The 25722-nt window shown below is 43.1% G+C and overlaps 1 protein-coding gene across 1 annotated transcript; it reads left to right on the forward strand.

Annotated features, from left to right (window-relative positions):
- Positions 1-881: 881 nt before the first annotated feature.
- Positions 882-25704, forward strand: btbd7 (BTB (POZ) domain containing 7). Its single transcript, XM_063908683.1, has 11 exons — positions 882-1203; positions 6642-6868; positions 8686-9819; positions 18815-19023; positions 19612-19687; positions 20130-20290; positions 20529-20672; positions 21121-21310; positions 21426-21604; positions 21785-22189; positions 22303-25704. Exons 2-11 carry the CDS (start codon positions 6787-6789, stop codon positions 23065-23067), a joined length of 3345 nt encoding a protein of 1114 aa, XP_063764753.1. The 5' UTR covers positions 882-1203; positions 6642-6786; the 3' UTR covers positions 23068-25704.
- Positions 25705-25722: the final 18 nt, after the last annotated feature.

The following is a 25722-nucleotide window of genomic DNA, read 5'->3' on the forward strand; positions in this document are numbered from 1 at the left end:
ACACGGGGCTTTTGAATGTACACAGATGTGCCAAAGAGGATTTGGACATTTTATGTATCGTGTCGCCCTCAACAGGACGCTCAACGAACTTCAATCAGATGACTATACAATAGATGTTATACTAATTCAAACACTATGCCACCATGACATAAGATAATGGTCAACAATATATTTCAATTATATTAATGATAATGTAAGTATGCTTCTTATGTACATAAGCCTACTTCCACTGGTTATTTTGCCCCCTACCTATAAACTGACATCCACAGGGAAACATAAGGGAATTTTTACAGACCGTTTTAACGGAATTGCATTGCTAGGCCACAGCTTGGGTCTATGTCTTCTGCCTGAGATGTATCTGATGTTATTTACATACAACAACAGAAAATAAACCGGGACGGATTACGAATGTTACAGTGAAATGTAACTGTAAACCCATTTACAAAATATCTTGATAATTATGTACGACGGTCAAATAATCCTCATTGCCACAGATACACCGTTAGGGGGCACTCGCAATTACGTTATTGCACAAAGAGCTCAGAGTACTGACGGGCCTCTTGACCAGTCGGTGTACAGCGATTGAGAACATGTCAAGCTGAAGAAAGATACAGGGGAAAAAAGGGATTTTCCGGGAAATGTAAGGCAAATAAAGCAGCAGGGCAGGCTTGCCTTGACTACAGGACTGGTATTTTAATGAGCTAAACAAAAGCGAACTGGTGAAATTGCAATTCAAGATTTTAACTACAGACGTGATAGAAATGGATATTATCAGATAACGCTGTTATTGTACACATTGAAAAGTGTTATATTCCATGTTTTGTTTTGAAAGTCTGACCGGAAGCACCGTTTCCTAATCTGGCTATCTTGAAACGGTTAGCGCTGGGATAGGCCATCACAACCACCCAACAAGGCGTTGTGCTACTATGGGGAAATACCGAACCGAACCGAAAATAAAAATGGTTTAGGTCTAGTTTTAAGTCTAGGTAATTGCTGGAAATTCGATGCAAGTGGAAATGACGGCATATTAGGGATCAAATGTGGACGTTGACGTCGAGCCGTGCGTAATGAGCAGAGTTGGAAAAAGAAGGTGTTGAGCTGCATTTTTTCTCTCTCTGCCATGGACAACTTGGGTTGGAGTACTGTCTGAACTACGAGCTGATACGAAGAAAAAAAAATGCCCACGAAGCTCTCCACTTTCTGGTAAACAATTTTTCTGAACAGTTGCATTGCATCCTGCTCGAAGTAAATTGCTGTTTCCGATGGGGAACGTTAACGGTAAAGTCAAAGCGACACAGAGCAGAGATAGCTAACCCTAGCCTCCTAGGATATGCTACTAATTACAGGGCTGGGGTGAATATGACTCCTCTCGCCAGGCTGTCGCCAAATATTTGGACATTTCTTCCCTTTTTTATCAGCTGAGTCAAACAACCCACTTGGTTTTTGCTCGTACAAGCACTTTTAACTAGGGCTTCCGCTGGGAAGCGGATAGCCCACCGATAGGCAAAGAGCAACAATAGCTCCGCGTAAACGTATGGCTAACAAAGCCATCTCAAATGATTGTTTTCTTTATGCACAGCTTACAGAGGGGAACACTTCCTCCGTTGTGTGAGGCTTGGTCGATAGAAAAGTTCGGGATGAATGTACATTTTCACTTTGTAAATACACCTACATGTTGCTGTTTATTGCCTCGGTGTCAGATAGTTGTTGATAGGTTGTGCTATGGCAACAATGTGGCCTGACATTTATTGCAATCTGTAGAATACTTGTGGAAAAGGTTTTATTGATATCAGAGTCGTATAATGATGTCCAATAGTCTAATATCCAGCATATACGTGAAGGTCAGGGAGTAGGTATTCTGTTTTTCTGTTCACAGTTTTGGTTCACCCACCAAAACTGTTTTTTGAATGTGCTTCAATCCTATCGGTTTTTTTTACGAGGTGTATAATATATCTTTGTTCCACTATCTATTTAAGTGGTGAAGAACCATATGCACACTGGTAATCCTGTGGTAATCTCACTGAAATTCGTGCTAGACTCAGCATTCTGTAGGCTACACCCTGCTTCCCTCTGAAAGACAACCTGTGTATCACTGTCTTTTCATTTGGGAAAGGTGCGTTCACTGCGCTCTGCACTATATAGGGTTGTCATTTCACCAGGTTAAGTATTTGTGTCAGTGCTCCACAATATAATGACATGTAATTATTGTTGTTACATGCTCAGAAGTCCATGACTGGCATGAAAGGCTGCAAACTAGCAAGTACTTGCCACAGAGTGACCGAACGAGCTGGACTTTGGCCTGAGTGCTGTTTACCCTGACCAGATGGATGGAGAACTTAACAAAGAGCATTGACAACTCACTTGAAATGAGCATTCATTGTTTCCCGGCCTGCCATTCATTATTTGGATGTTGACTACCAGGCTGTGTTTATATAATCATTAGTGTGTGCACACTCATTTCTTTATTAAAAAGATGTTAACCCAAAGGTCTTTAAAGAAAATAAGTTGTTGATGCCGATAAAATGTCATGTGTGAAACACTCATTTTTGTGTTCTTACAATGACCTGCAGAGCCAAAAATATACAATCAGCTGACAACATAGTCCGTGAAATGGTGAATATGCATCACTAGGGTTCATATTGTTGGTTGACTGGCTAATCCCGAGGCTGCCCACCATGAGTCATCACTGTGGAGACTTTTGTTTCGTCTGTCTGTCATTTCAGTGTGTCGCTGTTTTCTAGACTGTTCTGACTCCTGTAGTTTCCTGTAGCTCTCCTGGCATAGAGTCTGTAATCAGTTGAATGGCCTGATTAACTGTAATTTTGATTGGCGAAAACACTGCAAAGTGAAGCGGTCTGCTCTGCTGCTGTATTGTGACATTTCAGAGAAAATGTCACAACATTATTTCTTTAGAGAGAGTCATTTATTCAGTATTCTTTTTTTTATCCACCTGCGGTCCATATTCCAAACGCGCATATTGCTAGGAGATGTAGGCTATACGGACACAATAGGGTGGAGGTCGCTGTGGCAGAAGGTTCTGGTTCCTGCTTACTGCTGCATTGCTTATAATGTCCCCGTCTTATCATATCAAATGTCCAAAAAGTCGAAAATGACTCTGACGCTGTGTTTTCTTTGTTTAGCAAAGCACATTTAGTCTAACTACCCTTACAGGTCATTTAAAAGCTTTACTGTCAGCAAAACCTACCTTATTCTGATATACATCTAAACATCAACAGAAATTCTAAGAATGGATTAGTTGACATATTGCCTGCATTTTTTTCTGTATAGTTGTATGCGGTTCCACTATGTAAATTCTCTACGCTTCTCCTGGGATCAGTGTGATGACTGGGACTTCATGAGATAATAACAAGCCATCAGCGGATTAATAAAAATCCCCTTTTAATGAAATTATATCAAACTGTGTATTTAACAGCTCTGACACATGTATTGCACTTTACAGCTACTGTGTCATTTAGAAAAGAAAGTGTTTTGAGGGGATGTATTTCTACAGTTGCTGCTCTTTCAGGCAGACCTGAATGTGATATTGGCACAGTGATTGCTCCTCTTTAGAAGATTACTGGCTGTGTCATTGAGCCTAACAAAGATCACTGTCAAAAGGTGGTGATTACATCATTTCATTCATAGGGTTCATAGTGGGACCAATGGAGAGCACATCACCTAGGTGTCTTTGTGCCATTTGAGCAAATCAATGGGACCCTTTAGGTTTACAAACTATTCAATAACCAGAAAGGCAAGGAATATAAAATTCTCAATCATCTGCTACACTGCCCAAGTAATTCCCCACATCACTTTTGATTGCTGAAGATTTGTCATGCTGCCATAGCTTCATTACAGCTGTCACTTTGATTCAAAAATGTTGGCTGTGTGTTTCATTAGCAGAGCTCTTGATAGGGGATGGCCTGTAGAAACCTGCTTTAAAATAATAAGAACATGCTCCTGAAATGTTGGAGTTGCAGACAGGATATGAGATCCAGATACCTACTGCTTCCCGTTTCTCTTGCCATGATGAGGAAATCCACATAAATGATGGATAAAGTGCCCTGACTGTCATTTGAATAATACATCAGACCTGTTTTTGTGCCAAGCAGTTTTGTATAGTAATGTTCTGTGGGAGTCTGGGATTCTGTCTTTGAAATCTGTGCAAGGGTCTAATTTAAATAAAAGAAAATGAACCGAGTGACTGAGGCAAGGTAAGCCCTTTTTGAAAGGGTACATATGTCTGTGTGTATGTAGAGAGAGATAGGTGGGGGCAGGGAGTGTCTCCTGTCACCTCTCATTAGGGACATATAGTCCAGCTCGGCCGGTGTCTGCCCCCAACCCCACGTCTATGGAACTGCCCTCTTCTGCTCCCCGCCTGAGCACAACAGAGCAGCACACTGTTTCAGTCTAAACTACAGGAAAGTGTCGACATCAGAGAGATTATGGCGGAGATTCTTCATGAACAGTGTTCGTATGAAGGAAATAACTGTCTTAAATTATGCTTTTAGAATCCTGCACTGCAGCTAAAGTTAAATTTGGTTCACTCATTTGAATGAGTTAAAGCTGGGAGTCAGTGTATTGTTCGATTGATGTGTTGGTTGCTTTGTTTTATTCTGCCTCTGCTGTGCTCCTTTGAGGACCCCACCCGTCTACCCCCTTTTGTAAACAAGGCAGTATATATCTCAAGGGCTTCTTCCCTCTCCTACATATTCAAATTCAATTTCTAATTTTGTCCAAACGAATTCCCTGTGAAGATGGAGCTTATTTAAGGCGGCCTAATGAAATAAAGATCAACCAACATTTTTATTGGAGTGCTCCAGTGTGACTGCCTGGTGACTATTTGTGAGTGTGGAGTAAGAGGCTGTGGTTTTCCATTGAACCCTTGGGAGGTTGGGTTGTGCTGCTCTACCGGGGCAGACACAATGATTTATTGGTATGGTCGGCAGGAAAAACTAGCAGGCTGAGATAAAACAGATTTCCCATCACACTCCAGTTCTCCGTCTGGCCTGGCATGAAAAACAGACGAAATGTGTACATATATATCACTGTTTTTACATTTAGTTATGATCAGGTCAAGAGCTAACAGAATTACATTTCCACGTCTCTTCATCGTGTTTTTAAAAGGGCACATATTTATTCAAATTAACTAGAGATGTAAGTGGCATGTACAATTGAGAAGCTGTCCTTCTGGTTTGGAAAACAATCAACATGATTTTGATCTCAATGGGATTGCTCTTAAACATAAATCTAGACTCAGTTTGTAATTAATAGCCTGATGGTATGCTTAGCTAATGAGGTGGCCTGTTTTCTGTTAGATCGCAGCCAGAGACGTTACATAGAAGAGAGCAGAAAGGGTTTTGCAAGCGCCTTTTACTGCTGCCAAGATGTGTAGCTATTTGCTGCAGTGGATCTCTGTCGCTCACATTTTCTGTCTTAAAGTAATGTTTATTTGACCAAACGTTATGAATGAGCAACCACCTGAAAAATCACATTCTTTTTGTCCTAGACCAGAAGTTAATGAAGCTGTAGCTAAATGGAATTCAGCCATCAATCGTTTTAATAATGTAATAATAAATTGTTAAAAATGTAATCTTTGAAGAAGGCTTGAATGAAAGCTGTTAATAGGCTAAAAAAAAGAAAAGCAGAAAGTGCTGTTTTTTTGTTTGGCTTATGCAATTTATTAAACCCCGACAAGTCAAAAGTATTTCATCCCATTGATGCCAAAGTCATATTCAATATTCAATAAGCAACATGGCCCAAAGCAGCTAGAAGTTTTAATGGACAAGCTAGCACTGCTGAAGGGCAACATCTCTGAAATATTTGTATCGTCTTATACTATATAATGTCATATTAACCTTGTCTTTGTCAAATAATTTGCTACATTTGCTTTAACATTGAAAAGAGTTTCACTGGGTTCTTAGTCTGACTACTGACGTGATCCGACTAGAGATCCATAGTTTGAAAGTTAGCTTAGAGATATTTCATTAGTAATTAAATGAGAACGTAAAACTAAGCTGCCTGGCTCAAATGGATATGGTCTTGGTCAATGAATTTTCCCTCAATGTGCCGTATAATTATACTCTGAATGCACATTGACCTGGAAAAACATCCACATTTCTAATTGGAATGTGAAATTAGAGTGTGAGAGGGAGTAAATGCGGAGTGTGTTGTACCTTCCCTTTGAAAATTCACTGTACATCTGCATTAGATTTGTTGTTGACTGCCACTGAGTTTCCTGAGGGCTGAGCAGAGGAAGTCTCTGTTAACACAAGGCACCATTGAAGATTAAAGATACAACAAAACCTGAACACAAAGTCCTCAAGACTGTCACTCCAAAAAATCCTCATCATCACATTTTTTTGCCATTCAAGCCTTTCAAAATGGCCAAGGCAGCTTTGATTCATGATAGCGCTGCATTCAATGTGGCTGAAACAGTGTGATAGATTGTTATAGATGTCCTTTTGTTCAGCTCTCTTAACATTGACGCCCCTGGCTATTCATTATCTTTTGACAGAGTCCAAACAGTCCAAACGCATCATGTTGCAATCCCTGTGAGATGTTAGTCAGCAACATTTTAAAAGGCCTTCACTCTTTGACTGAAACATCTCTCTCTCTGTCCTCTTTCATGTTTCTTCCTCCAGGTATGGCAGGCTGGGCCCGGGGCTCTAAGGCTACTTCACAGGATCCGTGCCTGACCCACGACTGAGGATTGAGAGGAGTACTTTGTCTGAGCAGAATGACTCAGCAAGAGGGGGGACCCCAAATAGCAAGTGAAGAGAAGTGAGGATGGGTGCCAATGGTTCCAGCTATCCACACTCATGCTCCCCACGCATCGGGGGAAATGCACAGGCACAGCAGACTTTTATAGGTTGGTATTTTATCTATCTTATTTAATTAAGAGTGTTATGATGAGTTGCACGGTTAACAAAGAGCACTCCGATAGATGATTCTGTATTTTCAGCCAGCAGACGATAAAATATCTGTTAAATGTACTGTAAGTGAAAAACGGCTTCACTCTTCTGAAGTAAGGTGTGAACATGTATTTCTCAACCCTTTTGGCAAATCACACCCCTGCTAAAAAAAACACACAAGGGGGGTTTAGCATGGCCAAACTCACACTTTAATTTACATTAACCTGCTTCCATGACAACTAATGGTGCAAGAGGTGAATATAATTGTGCATGAGAGCTCTTGAAGCGGGCCATTGCCTTACTCAACCGATGCATTAAAAAGAAATATCTACTTTTCCCTGCCATATGGATTTTATGAAGTATTATGAGAGGCAGATATGCCGAGAAATGTGTGTCCAAATTGGGTGGTTAACCAAAATCACATTAAGTATGCTGCTGTCAGAGTTTAAAATAACTTCCACCAAGAAAGTACCAGCATTTCAGTATTGCTCTTTTTTGCTTTGTTGTTAGTGTGGGGGGTGGTGTGATGTGATTATGATAGCTGCTGGCTATCAGAGCTGATGTCGTCTGGTGTCGTGACCTTTTGTCCGTTTGTTAGACTGTAACATTTTTCTACTGAATGACATGACGGCTACCTTTTACATTTTTCTTTCAATATCAGCAGTGTGGTTGTCATTCCCCGAGAACATTGCTTTACTACAACAGCTAGCTATTTTCTGTCTGCCTGCATGTGCTAAAAAGGGTCACATTTAGGTTGCTCATTCCATGTGTGTTACTTGTTTGAACTCGAGTGTATGAGATCACTCTGTACTTCTTGTATTTTGAAGTAGTGCTTTTGGTTGGTTGTTATGAATCACTGTTCATCATGGGCATGGGAGGAGACTAACTCTAAATTATCAACCTTTTTGGAGTCTTTTTCGTTTATGGTCCTTAAATCTTTCCCCGCTGCCCTCTGTGCCAGACGGTTTGGGGAACTGCTTCAGAGATTAATTTAAATAAATCTGTCCTGAACAAAAATCGTTATTTATTTCACTTTCTAAATGACTTCGGCTCCGAGGTTTATGTTGAAAGTTTCTCTAAAGTGAAAGTAAAGCCAAATTATCACTGTAGCCGCCGAGACCCATGAGGTTTACTTTAAACCGTTATTTGCTGGGGTGAGCTGATCTGTGCCACTGATGATTCACAGTATTAGAATGATTACTATTTGGGTCACACTGATGGATGTTGAGAGAAGGGCAGGAAGAGAGAGGATCTCCTTGGCAGAGTTTCCTCTGACGTACGAGGTCTGTCTCGCATGCCAAAGACCACTGCCGTTTAGAGTAATTGATTGGGCAGAGGTATGTGAATGGCCGGAAGTTCATGGAGGAGTACAACGCAGGACAAAGTCTTCTATGAGCTAATTGGTTCATTGTCTTTGAATAACCATCGTTTTGACACTACATAACAAAATAAAGAGATTAATTATGTTTTTTTCTGCTGTTGAACTAGTTCCAGATGCTTTGGAAGCTGGGTCAGGGCGATGTGTGTTTGGCCTGACGGAGCTGGCCACACCACAGGGGTGCTAGAGACAGAATGTGTTTCTAGCAGTCTGCCCTCCAGAGTGAACTGGTGTTAGGGTTATGAAATGTCTCACTAGAAAACAATTTAAAGGAGTTATCTAGAAAAAACTGTCATCGCTATTTCATAATGTATCAAGTGTAAATCAAGATTTTCATTTTTTTTAAACACAAAGTAAAAATGTGTATTAATCTAATATGCATTGTGTTTGTTCCAGGGACGTCATCCTACTCGCAGCAGGGATATGGCTGGGAGTCTAAGCTATACAGCCTGGAGCACGGCCATGAGCGGCCTACAGACAGGAAGAAGAAGAGCCTTGGTCTGGCGACCCTCAAACGGAGATTCATCAAGAGGAGGAAGTCAAGCCGCTCAGCAGATCATGCGCGGCAGATGCGTGAGCTTTTGTCAGGGTGGGACGTCCGTGACACAAACGCCCTGGTGGAGGAATACGAGGGCACAGCAGCACTCAAGGAGCTAAGTTTTCAGGCCAGCCTGGCACGTGCCGAGGCCCCCAACCTGCAGCGGAATCTGGCCGCCCTCTACCAGCATAAATACTGCACTGATGTGGATCTTATCTTCCAAGGTACTTGCTTCCCAGCTCACCGGGCCATCCTGGCTGCCCGCTGCCCCTTTTTTAAGACTCTGCTATCGTCATCGCCTGGCTATGGAGCAGAGGTTCTCATGGACATTGAGACCGCTGGCATTGATGTGCCCATGTTCTCTGCCCTACTTCACTACTTGTACACTGGGGAGTTTGGGGTAGGCGGGGCGGAGGATACCAGGCTGCAGAACGTGGATGTGCTGGTGCAACTCAGTGAGGAGTTTGGTACTCCGAACTCCCTGGAGGCTGATATGAAGGGCCTGTTCGACTACATGTGTTACTACGACGCTCTGCTCAGCTTCTCCTCAGACTCTGAGATGATAGAGAGCTGTAATGAGCGAGGTGCTGTGGCCGCAGCACCAACAGTGGGCTCAGGATGCCCCGGGACCCCAGACGAGGACCTTAGGGCTCATAAAGCTATCCTCTCGGCACGGTCTCCTTTCTTTAGGAACCTTCTCCAGCGGCGCATCCGCACAGGAGAGGAAATGACAGAGCGCACATTGCAGACACCAACGCGCATAGTGCTCGATGAGTCCATCATACCACGGAAATATGTGCAGGTCATTCTCCACTGCATGTACACAGATGCGGTGGAGCTTGGGCTTGTGCTGCGGGGCAGCCCTTCGGCGGGCAGCCTGGGCGAGGTTCAAGCCCTGGTATCTGGGGGTCGTGGAGCCAGCACACGCACAGAGGAGGCCATGGAGCTGTACCACATCGCTCTATTCCTAGAATTTAGTATGCTGGCTCAAGGTAAGACAAATTTACCGCCATATATAGAACGGTATATAAATGCTGTGATAAGTTTTTATGCTTTGCATCTTTTTCCCTTTTCATTTTTGCTCATTTCTGATATGTCCTCTTATATACGTAAGTTCAATATCATTAAAAGAAAGTGAGGCTTTCATTGTTTTATATACAAGTTTTAGGATTGAGATATGAGTTAATTTAAACAAAAATATTCAAAATTATGAAATAAATGTTTTTAATTATCTAGCTCTACTTTTATGCATGGTCTGCCTCAGAGTTTAGTTTAATTTGATTTATTCATCATGTGTTCTCTGACTCAATGAGTCTCAGTGCTGCAGAACGCTTCTTCTAAAGTCCTACCTTGGACAAATAGTTTTAAACTGATTTTGTAGCTGACAAGACTTAACCATGAATTTCAAAGGTAATTTGTAATTAATCATAATTATATAATTGGTCCTGTGGATCAAATAATTGGAGTTGTATTTTTTTCAAATCGGACTGGATTTTGTTGTGAATAATGCCTCGCAAGGCCTATTTATATCCCTCCCTCTGTACATTCATATAACATGTTTCACGCTAATGTATAATTATTCTACACAGTCCTTAGAATTACATTATGCATATGGTGGAATATGTGCAATATGGTTGTGCAGAACAGGCTGGTGTTAAACAGCTTGGCTGACAGTGATGGGTGTTAGAGCTGCGGCTGCCAGTAACAGATTGATACAGGCTGAAGGGTTTGTCTGCGTCTCCCGGGGCAGACAGCTTACTGTCTGAAACATGCAGCGCTTCTGAGCCTCTGTCGTCTCTGTCATCTACTTCGTCACTGGTATATCTTTTCCCAGGTCACAGTATCGTTCTGACTCTATCCACTATTTCACTTACTGACCCCAGTAACATGTCGAAGATTAAAGTCATGACTCTGGAACTCTGCAAGAGGTGAGAATGACAAAGCGAGTGGCTTGACATGAGCCAATCACTTTGTCATTCTCACCTCTTGCAGAGTCTCATGTCTGAGTGCTGTCCAGTTTTTTAACACATAAAGCTCTTTTTCGATTAGTATAGCGGTCTATTTCAAATGTAGACAAAAAGTGTTGCATTTGGCTGCCTGTCAGAACTGTGGATCCAGAGAGGCTGGGTGACTGAGTTTTATAACTTTGGTGTGACTCAAAACATTTTAGTGAAGCGTTTTCACATCAAAAGAAAGTTTGATAGTATGCTATGCTAACATGGATTTATAAAAGTTAGTTTGAATCGAGCTCAAAAGTATCGATTCCTCAGTAGGCAGATATTGCAGCTTCTCTTTGCAAATTCATACTGCAATATTGATACAGTTTTAATACATCATAATCTTAATGGGTTTAGATGTTCAAGATGAATTTGTTGTCATTGTACAACACGAGATTACACATCAAAATGAAGATGAAATCAGGTTATGGAGTCTCACAGCCTGAGATAAAAGCTGCTGGTCAGGTGGTATGGCATCAGATACTCCTGTATCGCTTGACAGGCGTCAGCAAGGTGAACAGGCTGTTGCTGAGGCGGGTATTGTCTTTAAATGTCCTTCGGGCTCTTCGCAGGCACCTGGTCTAACCAATATCACTCGGGTTTGGTAGAATGGCACCAATGATGCAGACTGAAACACATCAAGGTATCAAAGCTTACTATTTATCTATAAAAATGACAACAAGATTCATCCTGACAAAATGGTTACCTTTATGAAAAACACAAGATATATCTGGGACACTCAAACATAAAGATGCTTGCATAAAATATTTTAAAAGCACAGGATAAGTTGTGGCTAAGCTGCTGATCTCAATATTACTGTACACTTACACCATACACAGCTGGGTAGACACCCCCTCCCACCCTCAAGCTCTAGTGTCACTCAGGGTCACTGTGGCAGCTTAAGCCAACGAACAGCCAAATAGTGTCATCCCCACGCACCATCACCCCCTCTTTCTTCCCATCCCCCCTCTCAACAAGCCCCTAACCGGGGGTATTTTTATCCCCCTCTCCCTCAGTGCTGCACCGCTCTAATCAGTTCCCATGAAACCTCCGTTAAATGGGGGGGAGCTAGTCGAGGTTGACCTGGTGTCATTTTATCTAGTGGTCCAGTTTTTATTTTTTTATTTTGCAACTTCCTATTACCGTCTCTATTTTGTATCTTTTTTTGTCGGGGACAGCAAAGACCAGTGGTATTATGGGAGGGTGGGAATTTCTTCAGATTTGGCACAAACGTCCACTTTGCCTCAAAGATTACATTTTTGGGATGAAAGGTCATTGTGATCTCACTTCGATCATATTATTGTAAACACAAAATCTCAGGAACGCATTTAGGGACTTTCTTCCAACCTGGCAGTAATGTCCACTTTGGAGACAGAGTTCAATAATACTTTGACTTCAAAAACACATTTTGGGCCATAAATCAAAATGAATTGACTTTACAAACATGTCTAATCTTGGACAGACTTGAATGTAAAAAGCTATTTGTCTGGTTGGCAGGGGATATTGTATTTCACATTTAATTTAAAAAATCTTAGCAACTAGCATCTGTAAGTTGATTATGAGATTTTAAGAAATGTGTCTGTTCCCATCCCATACCTTGAAAATTGTGTTGCTACCATGTCACTTCATGAGGCAGCAGAGGGCTTTTGTCAGGGGTTTAATCTGCAGCGAGCCCTCTCATCTGACACACCATCTCGCTCCTCGTGTGGTCTTCCACTGCTGCCGTCTGGCTGTGTGAAGTTTTGACTCTTTTATTGTAGAGCAGTTTAGCTCCCTGTCATTCTTCGAAAAATAATTCTCAACATGTGTATCCCTTTATGACTCCCTCCCACTCAAATAGCAACCAATATTAAAAGCCTTATTCATTTTTCAAGGGCGCCGCAGAGATGATAGCAAATTGGTGTGGTTTCACTGTGGTACTTCCTCTCCCTCTCCCTGCATACACAATCACTGACCAGTGCTTTCAGTTTACTGGAGTCTTTGGCCCTGAGTGATCATCATCAGACATGATTTACATCCAGCAGCTTGTTTACAGGCCACAGAGCGCGGTTCATGATTTAAGTGGCTTTGGAGACGGTGCGCTTCATAAACAAAGAGCTCCAAATAATAACAGCAGGACAAAATGCATACGTCCTCCAAAGTTAGTGTAGTGTTAAGCTGGCTGTTGCTGCTCCTGCTGTTGTGTTCATATTCTTGTCAATCGGCTAAGCTCCAATGAATGTGGTGTACCACCCGTGGAGCGAAGGGGAGGTGGGTTAGTATTAGATATAATGCTGATTCTAATCTCCTGCTCATAATAAAAGTGCTGTGATTTAAAAGACAGTCTGTGAATTATAATGTGCTAACACAGAGCAGAGCTGTTTGCTTTTGGGTGGGTGGGGTATTCTTTGCCTTTGTGCAAGTGTTTGTTTGTGTGTCTGCTTTTTGGAGAGGGCAGGGACGCAAAGGTGAAAGACTGACGTGAGAAAATGCACTTTCTAGAAGAGAGACAGCACAGGGAGGAGTGCTGGAGCTGGAGGCACAGATGTTTTGAATACATTTCCTGTTTGTTTATAGCAGATAAAAAAGCCCTAGTGCCTTGGTCAACATTTCAACTTCATCTGTCTACTTAATGATGCAGGTTTTCCACTCTTCATTTGAACTCTGTAGGTGTCTGCTTTGCATTTCGCTAACTTGAAATGTAAACTGACGATGCCTTAAAGAGGAAGTATCACACGTTTGTGCGTCCATGCATTCATGTGTGTGTGCATCTACATTACTTTTAACACGTGTGCAATTCTTAAAAGTGTGTGAGTTGTGCGTGGATGGAAATGAAGCCTTAGATTTAAAAGCAAAAGCATCTTTGGAGCCATCACTCTCAAGTCTGGTGTCTAGTTTCCCAGAGAGTGTGTTCAAAGTGTTGGTTTGGGGGCGGAAAGGCAGTTTAGATCCTCTACTTTAAGATAAGCGTTTTAGACTAGACGGGATGTACCCAAAAAGTGAATGTAAGGAGCATTTATGGGTACAAGTTGGGAACCGGCCTACTTTACATATTTCAAGGGTGCTGAATCCAAAAAAAACCGGTACCCGAGCGAAATTTTGAGTTTTTGACCTTCTAATTTGCATATCAAAATGGCCGCCAAACTCCCTATCTTGCTCAGTCGTTGGACCATTTTCCCCAAGTTTTTTTGTAAGTAGGCAATCAAAGATGATGAATTAAGTGTCTAGATCTATAGTCTGGGGTCAGAGCAAGGATATAGTGGAGGCTCAGTGCCTTTTTTATGTATATATATATGCAAAATACCAACTTTTAAGGTGAAATTAAGCATTATTTGTGTCATTTTTTAAGGCCGACATAAATATTCAGTCAATATCACTCTTAAATGTTCCCAGTGTATATATGATATGTGATGTATTCCATATTACATAATAACTAAGAAAAACACCATTGCAAGTTGTCTGAGAATTCATTTTTTTATGCAAACAAAGCATAATGCTCTTAATTCAAACATCGAAAAACCCAAGTGAATAGGGAAAAAAAAAACATGAAACTTCCCTTGAACAGTTCTACAGATCACATCTTGTTTCTGTATATTTTCTTTCATGTTTCTAGCTGAATTGCTTTGCTTTCATCTGTCTTCTGTAAGTTCCATAGGTCACTTGTTTTGGTAAATTGTTTTTATACCTTTCTAGTTTGCTTGTGTGCCATTTGTCTTTGGAATTTCATTTTGATTAGTATTTCTTTCTGCAGTCCTTTTCCAAGTTCTTTGGTTACCCATTGCCTTGGTATGCTTGAGGACTACAACTCCACATTTAAACAAGGACATTGGTCATCACTCTGACATGTACACATTGCAGTGCATAACAGCCCCGATTTTCGGCATTTGCACTGGCGTGTTGTGCATTGTTTTTTACAGGCACACCTGATCATTTCCAGGCAACTTTCAGGTATTGGGTTCTGTGACATAAGAATGGGCTGTAGTCCTGAATCACCATCTTTCCATCCCATGTCCAAAGGTGAAGGAAGCTCAGGTGTGGCATAGTGAGCATTTCTCCAAACCATTGCCTGGTAGTGTACTCTCAGCAGATGGAAGTGGAGCGCATCGCTTGTAGGCGGCATTGCTTCTGGTTTACCTGTCCTGGAGAAAAGTATATGCCTTGCTGCATCAACAGAGTCTGTTTTATGCACATCATATATTCTGCAGACAAAAGCCTCTGAAGATCTTTGAGTCTCCTCCGTGAGATCACCAATTCCGAGGTTGCTGAGCAATTGATGGTGCATTTTCCAGACTTTCCATGATGTACTTTTGGTGTGACTTGCAATGTATGATGTGGTATCACAACCAGTTAGTGCATGAAATGCTACAAGGCTTGGTGCTGAATCCTTTGGCAGTTTGTTAAAAACAGCATCAATTGGTATATATTGTGGCTTCCTTGTGGTACCAGACAACAGCCAGAGTTTTTTACATGCTACGTGTGGGAAATGGGAAACGAGAATCACAAGTACATCAGTGTCTCTAGATGACACGACTACTGTGTCTGACTGGCAGTGCACTGCATGTAATACCAATCGGGTATCTGCCTCTTCGTGTGTGGCTCTCAGATGAGTCAGGTTGGTTGTTGCTTTTGATGACCTAACCTCCGTCTCTTCGTCTCTGAACCCACCAGCAACTACTATCTCTTTATCATCCGGTGCCTGAGCACATAGTTCTTCAGAAAGTAGATTGGCAAGATCAGCTTTGTTGTCAGGGAGGGACAGGAAATTGGTCCAGTTTTTTGGAAGAGGCCCTCAACAAGTCGTCTGATTGGTTGAGCTGCTTTTGTGCGTCGTGTCCTGGTAGCACCCTTGATGGTCTCTTCTCTGTATCTGTCAAACACAACGTCTATCCTTTTATAGTAACATCCTGCTTTCAACACTGCTCTGACAAATGTGTCGGCCAGATCCCCAAATGTTACTGCTTTGTCTGGCTTTCCAAGGGCAACCACAAGTGCCTGTCCATCTATGATGAGACAAGATGACATGTCGGGAAGTTCAATAGCCTCAGGACAGACTATGTCTTCAGTTAACTTATTTACTAATACAGACTTGTTTCCAGTGCGAAGTGTCCCATTCATTTCAGCAAGGGATATGGGAACTGGCAGAAGCTCGTGTTTTAGGACAGCTGGTAAGTCAACTGGACGACCTGCCTCATAGGCCGTAACAAGGCGTTTGAGAATGTTTCGGTCAGCCTTTATGACAGTTCTGTTGTCTTTGATTTTAGGATTTTTGGCCACTTCATACAGAGATGCAAATGTTTTAGCTTTGCTCTTATGTAGGGTTGCATGGATTGGGACCTCTGGTTTATCTTTGTCCTCAGGAACAATCATCCTTTTCTCAATGAATGAATTCACTTTTTCTTGTCCTAGGTCTTTGGCAGAAAGTAATGAGCTTTGGATAGCCTCTGTGGCAACGTCTTTCGTGGCGAGATTTTGCAATGAGCCTGAGGAGACTGAATCAAACACCTTGAACCCTTTGAAGACTAAAACCAATGCCATTTCGTCTCTGTTGTCTCTCTTTTCACGGGATTTGGTAGCTTCATTGTGGACGTAGGTTTTCTCAGGTGTGTTGCTGAACATCAAATGTGTCTCTTCTGCTACATGGGACCTCATGTTGTAGGAGAGTGTCCATCTGGAAAGGGCTGAAGGTGTCTTAGTAATGCCAATGATCCCCCCTCCTTTTTTCCCTGTTCCGTTGATCCACTCCATTGCTTGGTCTGGATCGACCTGGTTGAATCGTTGATCGGACCGCTTCACAACAAAGTTGCCTCTTTGGAACTCAGATAGTACAGGTTCTGGGAGTTGGTGCATCTCAGCAATATACACTGGCCCCCATCTTGCATAGTTCAGGTGGTCATATCGCATGAAGTACGGCAACATCCAGCTGAAGGAGTGAAGATGAAATACCACCTCTGTTGACACATGTATTTTTGATAATTCCTCCCCCCAAATCTAGCCCTGTCACAGCAGTCACTCCCCAGCATCCATTGCCCTATGATAGCTTGTTAGCTAGCTAGCTAGCTAGAAAGTAGGGGGATTTATGCTGCCACAGGGCTATGTTTGGGTTGGAATTATAAGAAATAAACTTGTATCAACAGAGGTGGTCATCTTTAGGGCACAACTGGAAGAAAAAAAAACTAGCTAGCTGTTTTTTTTCCCCTCCAAAACTGTTAGCTAACTGTTAGCTAGTTTTCTCCCAGTTGCTAGCCATCTCAATATCATTGAAATACACAATTTTGACCCACTATGGTTGAAAAAGTATCATTTTGGATAAATAGGGTTAACAAGCTCAATCAATAACTAAGGAATATTGACATTTTTTGTCTAAAAAAATCAAAAAGCAGGAAACTTACCAAAGCGTGTGAAACTGTTACGATCCTCTTTGCTGTTAATTCACCTCAGGCAAAGGGTCCTCAGCGATGGGACTGACCATGCTATGTACTGATCTAAATATTCAACTTGGTACGTTTCATGGTGGTCTCTTTTTGAATATTTTTCCCTATTCACCTGGGTTTTTCCCGTCTTAGAATTTAGAGAACAAATGCTTAATTTGCAAAAAAAAAACAAAAAAAAAACATGAAATCTCAGACAACTTGCAATGGATTTTTTTCTTTGTTATCATATAATATGGTGTACATCATATGTCATATCAACAGGGAAAATTTCAGAGTAACTTTTATTTAATATTTATGTCGGCCTTAAAAAATGACACAAATAATGCTTAATTTCACCTTAAAAGTTGGTATTTTGCATATATATATACATAAAAAAGGCACTGAGCCTCCACTATATCCTTGTTTGACCCTTGACTATCGATCTAGAAACTTAATTTCCTCATCTTGATTGCCTACTTACAAAAAAAACTAGGAGGAAATGGTCCAATAACTGTGCAAGATGGGCAATTTGGCGGCCATTTTAATATGCAAATTAGAAGGTCAAAACCTCAAAATTTCACCCGGGTACCGGTTTTTTTGGACTCAGCACCCTTGAAATATGTAAGGTAGGCCGGTTCCCGACTTGTACCCATAAATGCTCCTTACTTCTTATAAAAGGCCTTTTTTCTGAAATCCGTCTAGACTATTTCCCAGAGGAGCGTTGCTACTTGCCCAACCTTGAGCTGATGGACAGGAGAGACTGGAATGAGGAAGTTGGCAAGCTTATGTTTCAGTTTAGATCAGCTCTAACTGGACGTCAGTCAGTCTGGCTTTATCTCCATGGAAATACGTTTTATAAATGTTGTTGACCAGAGGATAAAAGCCACTAAAGCTCTGACGCGTTTGTCATAGAACACTTTACCTAGCCAATCATATGTTAATCTGAGTGGATGTTTGGGGGTTTAATTGTGGCTAAAAGAATCCCTCTTAGAATAAGTGTGAGTTTTAGCAGGCGCAGGCTACATTTTCAAAACTCGGTTCCTTTTTTAAATGTCTAGAGCAGCAGTTGCAAAAATCCCTAAGCCTTCTGTGGCTTTTTATTGCATTTTTGATTTATGTACACAACTGTGTACACTATTGTGAATTGTGTGTGCGCCGGTGCACCGGTAGCACATTTCCTCAGGCTGCTGTGTTTACTTATCACTGTTAAAAGAAGGCAGCTTGAGACTGAAACACATCAAGGTATCAAAGGCATTTATATGGGTTGGTGTGTTACAGAGTTAAACCACTGCCTGCTGTTCTGGTATGTGCCCTGATTTAGGAAACACAGCAAGGAGGATGTGGGGGCTAGTAGAGGGAGATCCCTGGGTCAGTGAATACGAGTCAAAACTACTTATGGTCTGGCAGTGGCTGCAGAATTACAGTTTGTTCTTATTTCAGTTAAATCATTCATTATTGTACTTATTTTCCTTTAGCTCTTGTTAAGTATCATAGAGCTAGCTTTAATATATGAACTTGAAATATGAGACATGTGTTCCCATGAAGAGACTGGATCGAATATCTTGGTGTAAATTACTTATGCATCTCATTGTGTCTCCCAGGCTGTGAGGACATTGTGGTGGAAAGCCTTTCTCTGGACTCACTCGTCCCCATCCTGAAGTGGAGCTCTCAGCCGTATGGCTCCAAGTGGGTCCACAGGCAGGCCCTGCATTTCCTCTGCGAGGAATTCAGTCAGGTCGTCACTTCGGATGTTCTCTACGAGCTTAGTAAAGAGCACCTCCTCTGCGCAATTCAGTCTGACTACCTTCAGGTAAGAAACGGAACATGAGCTGTCAATCCGTTGTCACTCCCTCTGACATTTCTCAGCAGGGAAGATACATTTTTCAGTGGGAAGCGTCAGTAATGGGAGCCTGACATGTTGTCAGAATTACTGCCTAGTGAAAATACAGTGAAAACATAGACATCAATGCATTAACAAACTCTGTGTCACTCATACACCACACACACACACATACACACACACACACACACACTGATGACACTAAGGTTCTCCAGAGTTGAGTACAATTCCCTTGAGGAAAATGCCTTCAAACCAAGAACCTAATCAAAGCTGAGCTGTCATCTGCACTGCCAAGCTAGTCGGGCATCAGACCAGATGGTTGAGGTGAAGTGTTGACATGCAAATACACAAACAGACCAACCAGGCCGGAGCTGTGCCGGGACACCATCGGAACATATTGCATTTGCACCTTATCCTCACTTAACAGCTTTCTAGATTTGTTCCAGAAAATATCTAACCTTGTCCTAATAATTCTGTTGTGTCTTTTTTTCTCCCCGTCCTATATCTCTATGTCTCTCTCTTCCTCTCTCTCTCTCTTTACCCCTGGCTCATTCACAGGCGAGTGAACAGGACATTCTCAAGTATGTTGTTAAGTGGGGCGAGCAGCAGCTTATTAAGAGGATGGCAGACAGGGGTAAGATAATACACTCTATAATTACCCTTTGAGCAGACCCCTAATGGCTCTGAGGAAATTACCCACTTACCAAGAGCCTCCAAAATATGCCTTAAAGCATTACTAAAATGAACCAAACTTTACCCTTCAGAAAGGAGTGCCTCATGTGTGTTATGACCTTGTATTCCTCTGTATCTATGTCGGATTTATGGTCAAGGTTTTATGTCATCATATTATATGGGCGAGTAACCTGCTTAGGAAGCTTAACACCACTGCAGGCATTTCAGACAAAGAAATACTTATCTGCAATTTATTCAATTGAAATTGCCTGAACAATGTGGAAAAAAAGCCAGCAGGTTGACTTAAAAACATTGAAAGCCTTGTCATGGATGCATAAATAGTCACAGTTATATGCATTATATTAAAAACCTGCTAATGGCTGTTCCTGTCCTCGTTTACCCAGAGCCCAACCTGTTGAGCGGCACAGCCCACAGTGTGAATAAAAGGGGAGTGAAAAGGAGAGACCTGGATGTGGAGGAGCTAAAAGAGATCCTGTCTCCACTCCTGCCCTTCATCCGGACTGAGCACATCTTACCCCCCAACAGTGACGTCCTCGCTGACGCGGTCAGTACTCATTGTCTGCGTGTGTGTGTGTGTGTGTGTGTGTGTGTGTGTGTGTGTGTGTGTGTGTGTGTGTGTGTGTGTGTGTGTGTGTGTGTGTGTGTGTGTGTGTGTGTGTGTGTGTGTGTGTGTGTGTGTGTGTGTGTGTGTTGTGTGTCTGCTTGTGTGTGTGTGTGGCTCTGCACTTGAGTCATTGTTACCTTCATAAACTGAGCAGCACATTCCTCACCTCTGTTCGCAGCTGAAAAGGGGTTTGATAAGCACCCCTCCTTCAGACATGCTGCCCACAGCTGAGGGGGGCAAAGCCAATGCCTGGTTACGGCAGAAGAGTGCTGGCATCTATGTGCGCCCCCGCCTCTTCTCTCCTTATGTGGAGGAGGCTAAGGTAAGGCTCATTCACGCCTGATTAATGGGGCCTTCAGACAGCGCAGGACGTAGTGGAATATTTTGTGTCCCTTATTGCTATCATCAAAGAGAGTAGAGGTTCTATGAAGAGGACAGACTAAATTTGTGGACCTGTTCATAGCTCAGAGACCGTTAAGCTCAACCATGCCCAGCTGTTGCTATGCATACTCACCGTTTCAAAGAGCAGCCTCCATCTCCTTGAGTGAAGTTCATTTTATGTCCATTTGCACATTTTCCCAATAACTTATAGGGCTTCCCATGAATATTTATGAACGTTTCCCTAGACCAGAGAGAATCATATTAGATGAAGTGTCAATCAAGTGGAACTGATTTGCAAACCCTCTCTGTGTCCTTGAGTTGCACATAGAAGTTTTTATTTCTCAGAAGTTCTGCTGTAACTTGCCCTCTGTCATCTGCCTGCCCCCCAGTCTGTGCTTGATGAAATGATGGTGGAGCAGACCGACCTGGTGCGTTTGCGGTTAGTGCGCATGTCCAATGTCCCAGACACACTCTACATGGTCAACAATGCCGTGCCTCAGTGCTGTCACATGATCAACCACCAGCAAATGGCCAGCAACTCCAACACCGCTCCATCAGTTGTGGCCAATGAAATTCCAGGTAACAGGATCGTCGGTGCTCAAAAATCCAAACTACTCAGGTATCCTTAACACTTTGCTCATATCAAAAAGGATCCATCCGTCAATGTTTGTGTGTTTTTCTGTGCATCTTTCAGTGCCCCAGCTGTCTGTGGTGAAGGAGATGATCCGGAGGCTGCAGGAGCTGAGGCACACAGAGCAGGTCCAGAGAGCCTATGCCCTCAACTGTGGTGAAGGAGCCACCGTGAGCTATGAGCTGCAGCTGCGGGTGCTGAGGGAGTTCGGTCTCGCAGACGGGGCCACTGAGCTACTGCAGGTCAGTGTGAAGCAGTTTGTCCTCAGGGTGTGGAGGGGGATGAGAGGGGAGTCCAACAGGTGGGGTAACGCGTTGAACAAGGACCTTGAAAAACCGCAGGAAGACAAATCTTGAAATAGATTTGTCAGCTCCCAATCGATACAGTTTTTCTTATCTTCTGTTGTCTTTTGGTGTTTTCAGAACCCGTACAAGTTCTTCCCTGATGAACGGTTTGGAGACGAGAGTCCAATTCTGGCTCTGCGCCAGGTGGGTCGGTGTCGGGTAAACAGCAGCCCAGCCATGGATAGCATGTTCACAGAGCTGGAAGGAGTAGTGGGCTTCCACCCTCCCTTACCTCCTCCACCTCCCCCATACCACCCCCCTGCCACACCCAGCCATGCTCAGCTCAAGGGTGCCTGGCGTCCCCGTGTGCCCATGCCAACCCCCACCCGTTCCTTCTCCTACCCCTGCAACCGTACCCTGATCCAGCGCCATGCAGCCGCTAAGCATGGCAGCTCAGACTACGCCTCTGTTCCCAGGCCACAGCCCCCAGACTGCACCAACCCGCAGGCTATGGGCAGAGCTTTGCTTTCAGACCAGCAAGCGGTGAGTTGTGTGATGGATTTCTTTATTTAAATGCAGCTTTGTGGGTTTTGCCTGGGATCAGGAGTTGCTCAAACGTCAGGTAACGTAACACATTTGTATGTTTTCTGATGCAGATGAGCCTGGAGCCTGTTATGAGGGAGTTCATGCCTGACATTGCACTGGGTGTCTCTGTAATGTCCCTGAGGGATCAGCACATGGCAGAGATGGACAGGGAAGGCCCTCACAGCCCGATGGGCCCATCAGGCCACCATCTGCCTCACGGGCCCTGCCCTGCTGCGCGCCACAGCCATGGCCACGGTCCGGGACATGGCCACTCCTGCAAGAGACACGCTCCTGAGCCCAAGCTGGAGGCTCAGGCCGAGTTCCCTGACCTGTATGATTTCTCCTGCCGACCTGCGACCCCGACCTCCACTCACCCCCTGCCCTCCTTTGCAGGACCAGACCTTTACAGCCACAGCTGCAACCCCTCCAGCTCTTATCCACCACCTTACATTTCTGACTCTCAGCCCCAGGGCCGAACGCAGGGGCGGACTGCCCAAGACCCGCTTCGTCTAGATGTCCTCAGCATGACCTCTCAGAGGCATGATGGAGTCCTAGCCAGCCCTTCTGGGGCCCAGCCTAGGATGGGGCACATCCCGAGGGGGCGTTCAAATGAGACAGACCTGACTCACGGCTTAGGCCATTTACGGTCACCCAGCGGAAACATGGACAGCTATGAGGAGAGGCACACAGGACCACGGGATGCCCCGGAGGAAATGGTTTTATCTGGAGAATCATTGGGCCCCGGGTCCCTCCAGCAGCCTCACAGGAACAGTGTCAGCGAGGACCGCAGGTCACCCAGCAAGCCTGACTACCCTTATAAGAAATCTGCACTTTAACCCCACCTGAGGAGCAGGGGTTGAGTTAAGAAAAGGGAAAGCATGATGAGTGACTGTCTATCTAAATGTGTGTGTGTGTGTGTGTGTGTGTGTGTGTGTGTGTGTGTGTGTGTGTGTGTGTGTGTGTGTGTGTGTGTGTGTGTGTGTGTGTGTGTGTGTGTGTGTGTGTGTGTGTGTGTGTGTGTGTGTGTGTGTGTGTGTGTGTGTGTGTGTGTGTGTGTGTGTGTGTGTGTGTGTGTGTGTGTGTGTGTGTGTGTGTGTGTGTGTGTGTGGGGAACAGGGGAGCGGGGTGGTCGATGGTTGCTATTTATAGGATCTGTCCTTTTTGTCCTACCTCTATCACACTGTGCTATCCATCACACAGTCAGAGTATGGAATGAGTAAGAGCTGTAGGGTAATTGTCAATACTTGTAATTGATTGCCTGGTCCTGCTGGTTTAGAGGATGACTCAGGCTCTACTAGGATGGATTAGTCACTTGAGTTTGATTGTAAAGAAAGAGGTTAGCTCTTTGCTTGGTGAGTCCAGCATTAGGTGGTCACAAAACTAGAATATGTAGCTCAGTTATGAACTGATGGTTTAACAAAGATTATATTCATAGACCCGGTTGTCTCTGTTTTTTTACAGCATTGAATGGGGAGATGTCAGGAAAGGAATCTCAATTTACACAAGCTAGCAATGGTACACAGTCTGGGACAGGGAGAATTATGATAAAATCATATGTAAATACGTCTGGCAGTATTATTTTCCTCCCATTTCCATTTCTTCCTGTAGCATGCCTATAGCAACCCTCTTAACTAGTTGTCTCCTCCCAGCCTTGGTTTTGCAGTGCTGATGAGGCCAAGGTTTGGTCACACAAAGCAGGAATTGGATCCGACAGGAAGTAGGTCATCATTCTCCAGTAACCAAGTCTGATAATTGTGTCAGGCTTTACCTATCGCAGCCTTTGAGTGTCTGGCTTGGAGGCAAAGGCCTGGTGTTTCCAGAGGGGTGGGGGTGCATATGGATCGCAAGCAGGTTCATTGCTGGGATACAGTGGAAATATAGGGGTGCCATGGCAACTGACGTACAGTAATCGACTAGAATAATGGGGGTTTGTTGGTTTTTCAGCTGAAACAATTGTATGTGTGTGCGTGTGAGTGTGTGCGAGGATACATTTGATACACACAGGTGTTTAGACAATCTCAGTACTGTACACTCCCATCTTTAGTCAGGTCTGTTTGTACATATCAGAGTCAGATTAACCAGAAGCTGCGGCACAGAGTGCTGCGGTTAACTTGCTAGAGCCTCTTGTTCTATTTAATCCAATAGCATCAAGTAATGAAATCTAAAGCCTTAATCAGTGCTTGGAATATCCAGTTTTAGCTACCTTTGTTCAATTAAGAATGATGTCATAGTATCGCAACCCCTGTTAATTGCCTATTTGACTGTTCTGATCACAAAAGATACATTAGCTACCCCAACCCAAAATTTGAAACCACACATCATGCCTCCATGACGCCACCCTATGGCAGACTGTGGACCTGCACAGTCAGTGTTGATACTGTTAAATATGCTGATAAGAGCTGCAGCAGCTGTAGCTAAAGAACCATGCAAATGCACACATGAAAGCCTGTTACAGCCAGCAGCTGGCATACAACCTCACATATGAGTTTCATTGCACTGTAGGAGCCACCTGTCCATTAGCTGAAGGGAAAAAGAACAAATGACTTTTGAGCAAAAGGAATCTGAAGAGAAGTTGGCGATTGCTGGCTCACATCTCCAATGGAAATTATATATAATGAATTGAGCTCCACATGTTCTGAGAAATGTTTAACGGTTTCTATCACATGTTAGTGGTTGTCGAAGGTTGGAGTTTGTATTGTAGTGGACAACACTGTGTACTTGTCTTTGTCATGAACTCTCACTAAGAATGTGTGGTCTAAAACATAACGATTGTCTCAGAATCTATTTTGTTCCTAAATGTTACGATTAGGGCAGTCTGTTCAATGTTGTAGATGGTGTGGATTACTATGTTTTGTAGAGATGTTTTCTTTTTCTTCCCTATGTTTCTTTACTTTCAAAGTAACAGGAATATGTAGAGGATCTGAAGATATTAGCTCTCTGCTCTGCAGTGATGAAGTTGCCAAGCAGAAAAATCATTTTTCCATCTAGATTGCTTCATGGGGAAAAAATGCAAAACTCCAGATTCCTCCCCATGTTCATGTTGGGTAGTTGTTTTATTTTCCAGGACAATGTTCCGTCGAATAAAAGTCCTTGTTTTGCTCTTTGCTGTAGAGAAGTCAGTGCCTTCCCCCGCCTGCGGCTGGGCTTTTATTGGAGAAGTGACTTTGATGTCTATGCAAGCTCTTTTCTACCAGCCTGCATCAAATAGTCCTTTTAAATCTCATGTAGCTCATTTTGTGTACATAGTGTTATTTAGCACCTTTTGAAATTGAACCATCTGAAATGTGTGATTGCTTGTGTTGGAATATAACAGGTACTTTGTACTTGTATGGTATCATAGAAAACATGTTTGTAGATTGATATTAAGTTGCATTTAGTTTCACTGAATCTATTTTTCTACTGTCACCTCAAAAGGTGCGTAACAGTGGTCAACTTGGGCATCCTCAAAATAAACTGGTTTGATATTATGGAAATGATTTGATCTCAGTTGG

The sequence above is a fragment of the Eleginops maclovinus genome, chromosome 19 (genome assembly GCF_036324505.1).
Source record: "Eleginops maclovinus isolate JMC-PN-2008 ecotype Puerto Natales chromosome 19, JC_Emac_rtc_rv5, whole genome shotgun sequence".
Taxonomy (NCBI): Eukaryota; Metazoa; Chordata; class Actinopteri; order Perciformes; family Eleginopidae; genus Eleginops; species Eleginops maclovinus.

Coding starts and splice junctions, on each gene's coding strand:
- btbd7 (XM_063908683.1), top strand. CDS start 6,787: ATGGGTGCCAATGGTTCCAGCTATCCACACTCATGCTCCCCACGCATC. Junction 19,688..20,129: donor TAAGAGGATGGCAGACAGGG/GTAAGATAATAC, acceptor TCGTTTACCCAG/AGCCCAACCTGTTGAGCGGC. Junction 22,190..22,302: donor TGCTTTCAGACCAGCAAGCG/GTGAGTTGTGTG, acceptor TTTCTGATGCAG/ATGAGCCTGGAGCCTGTTAT.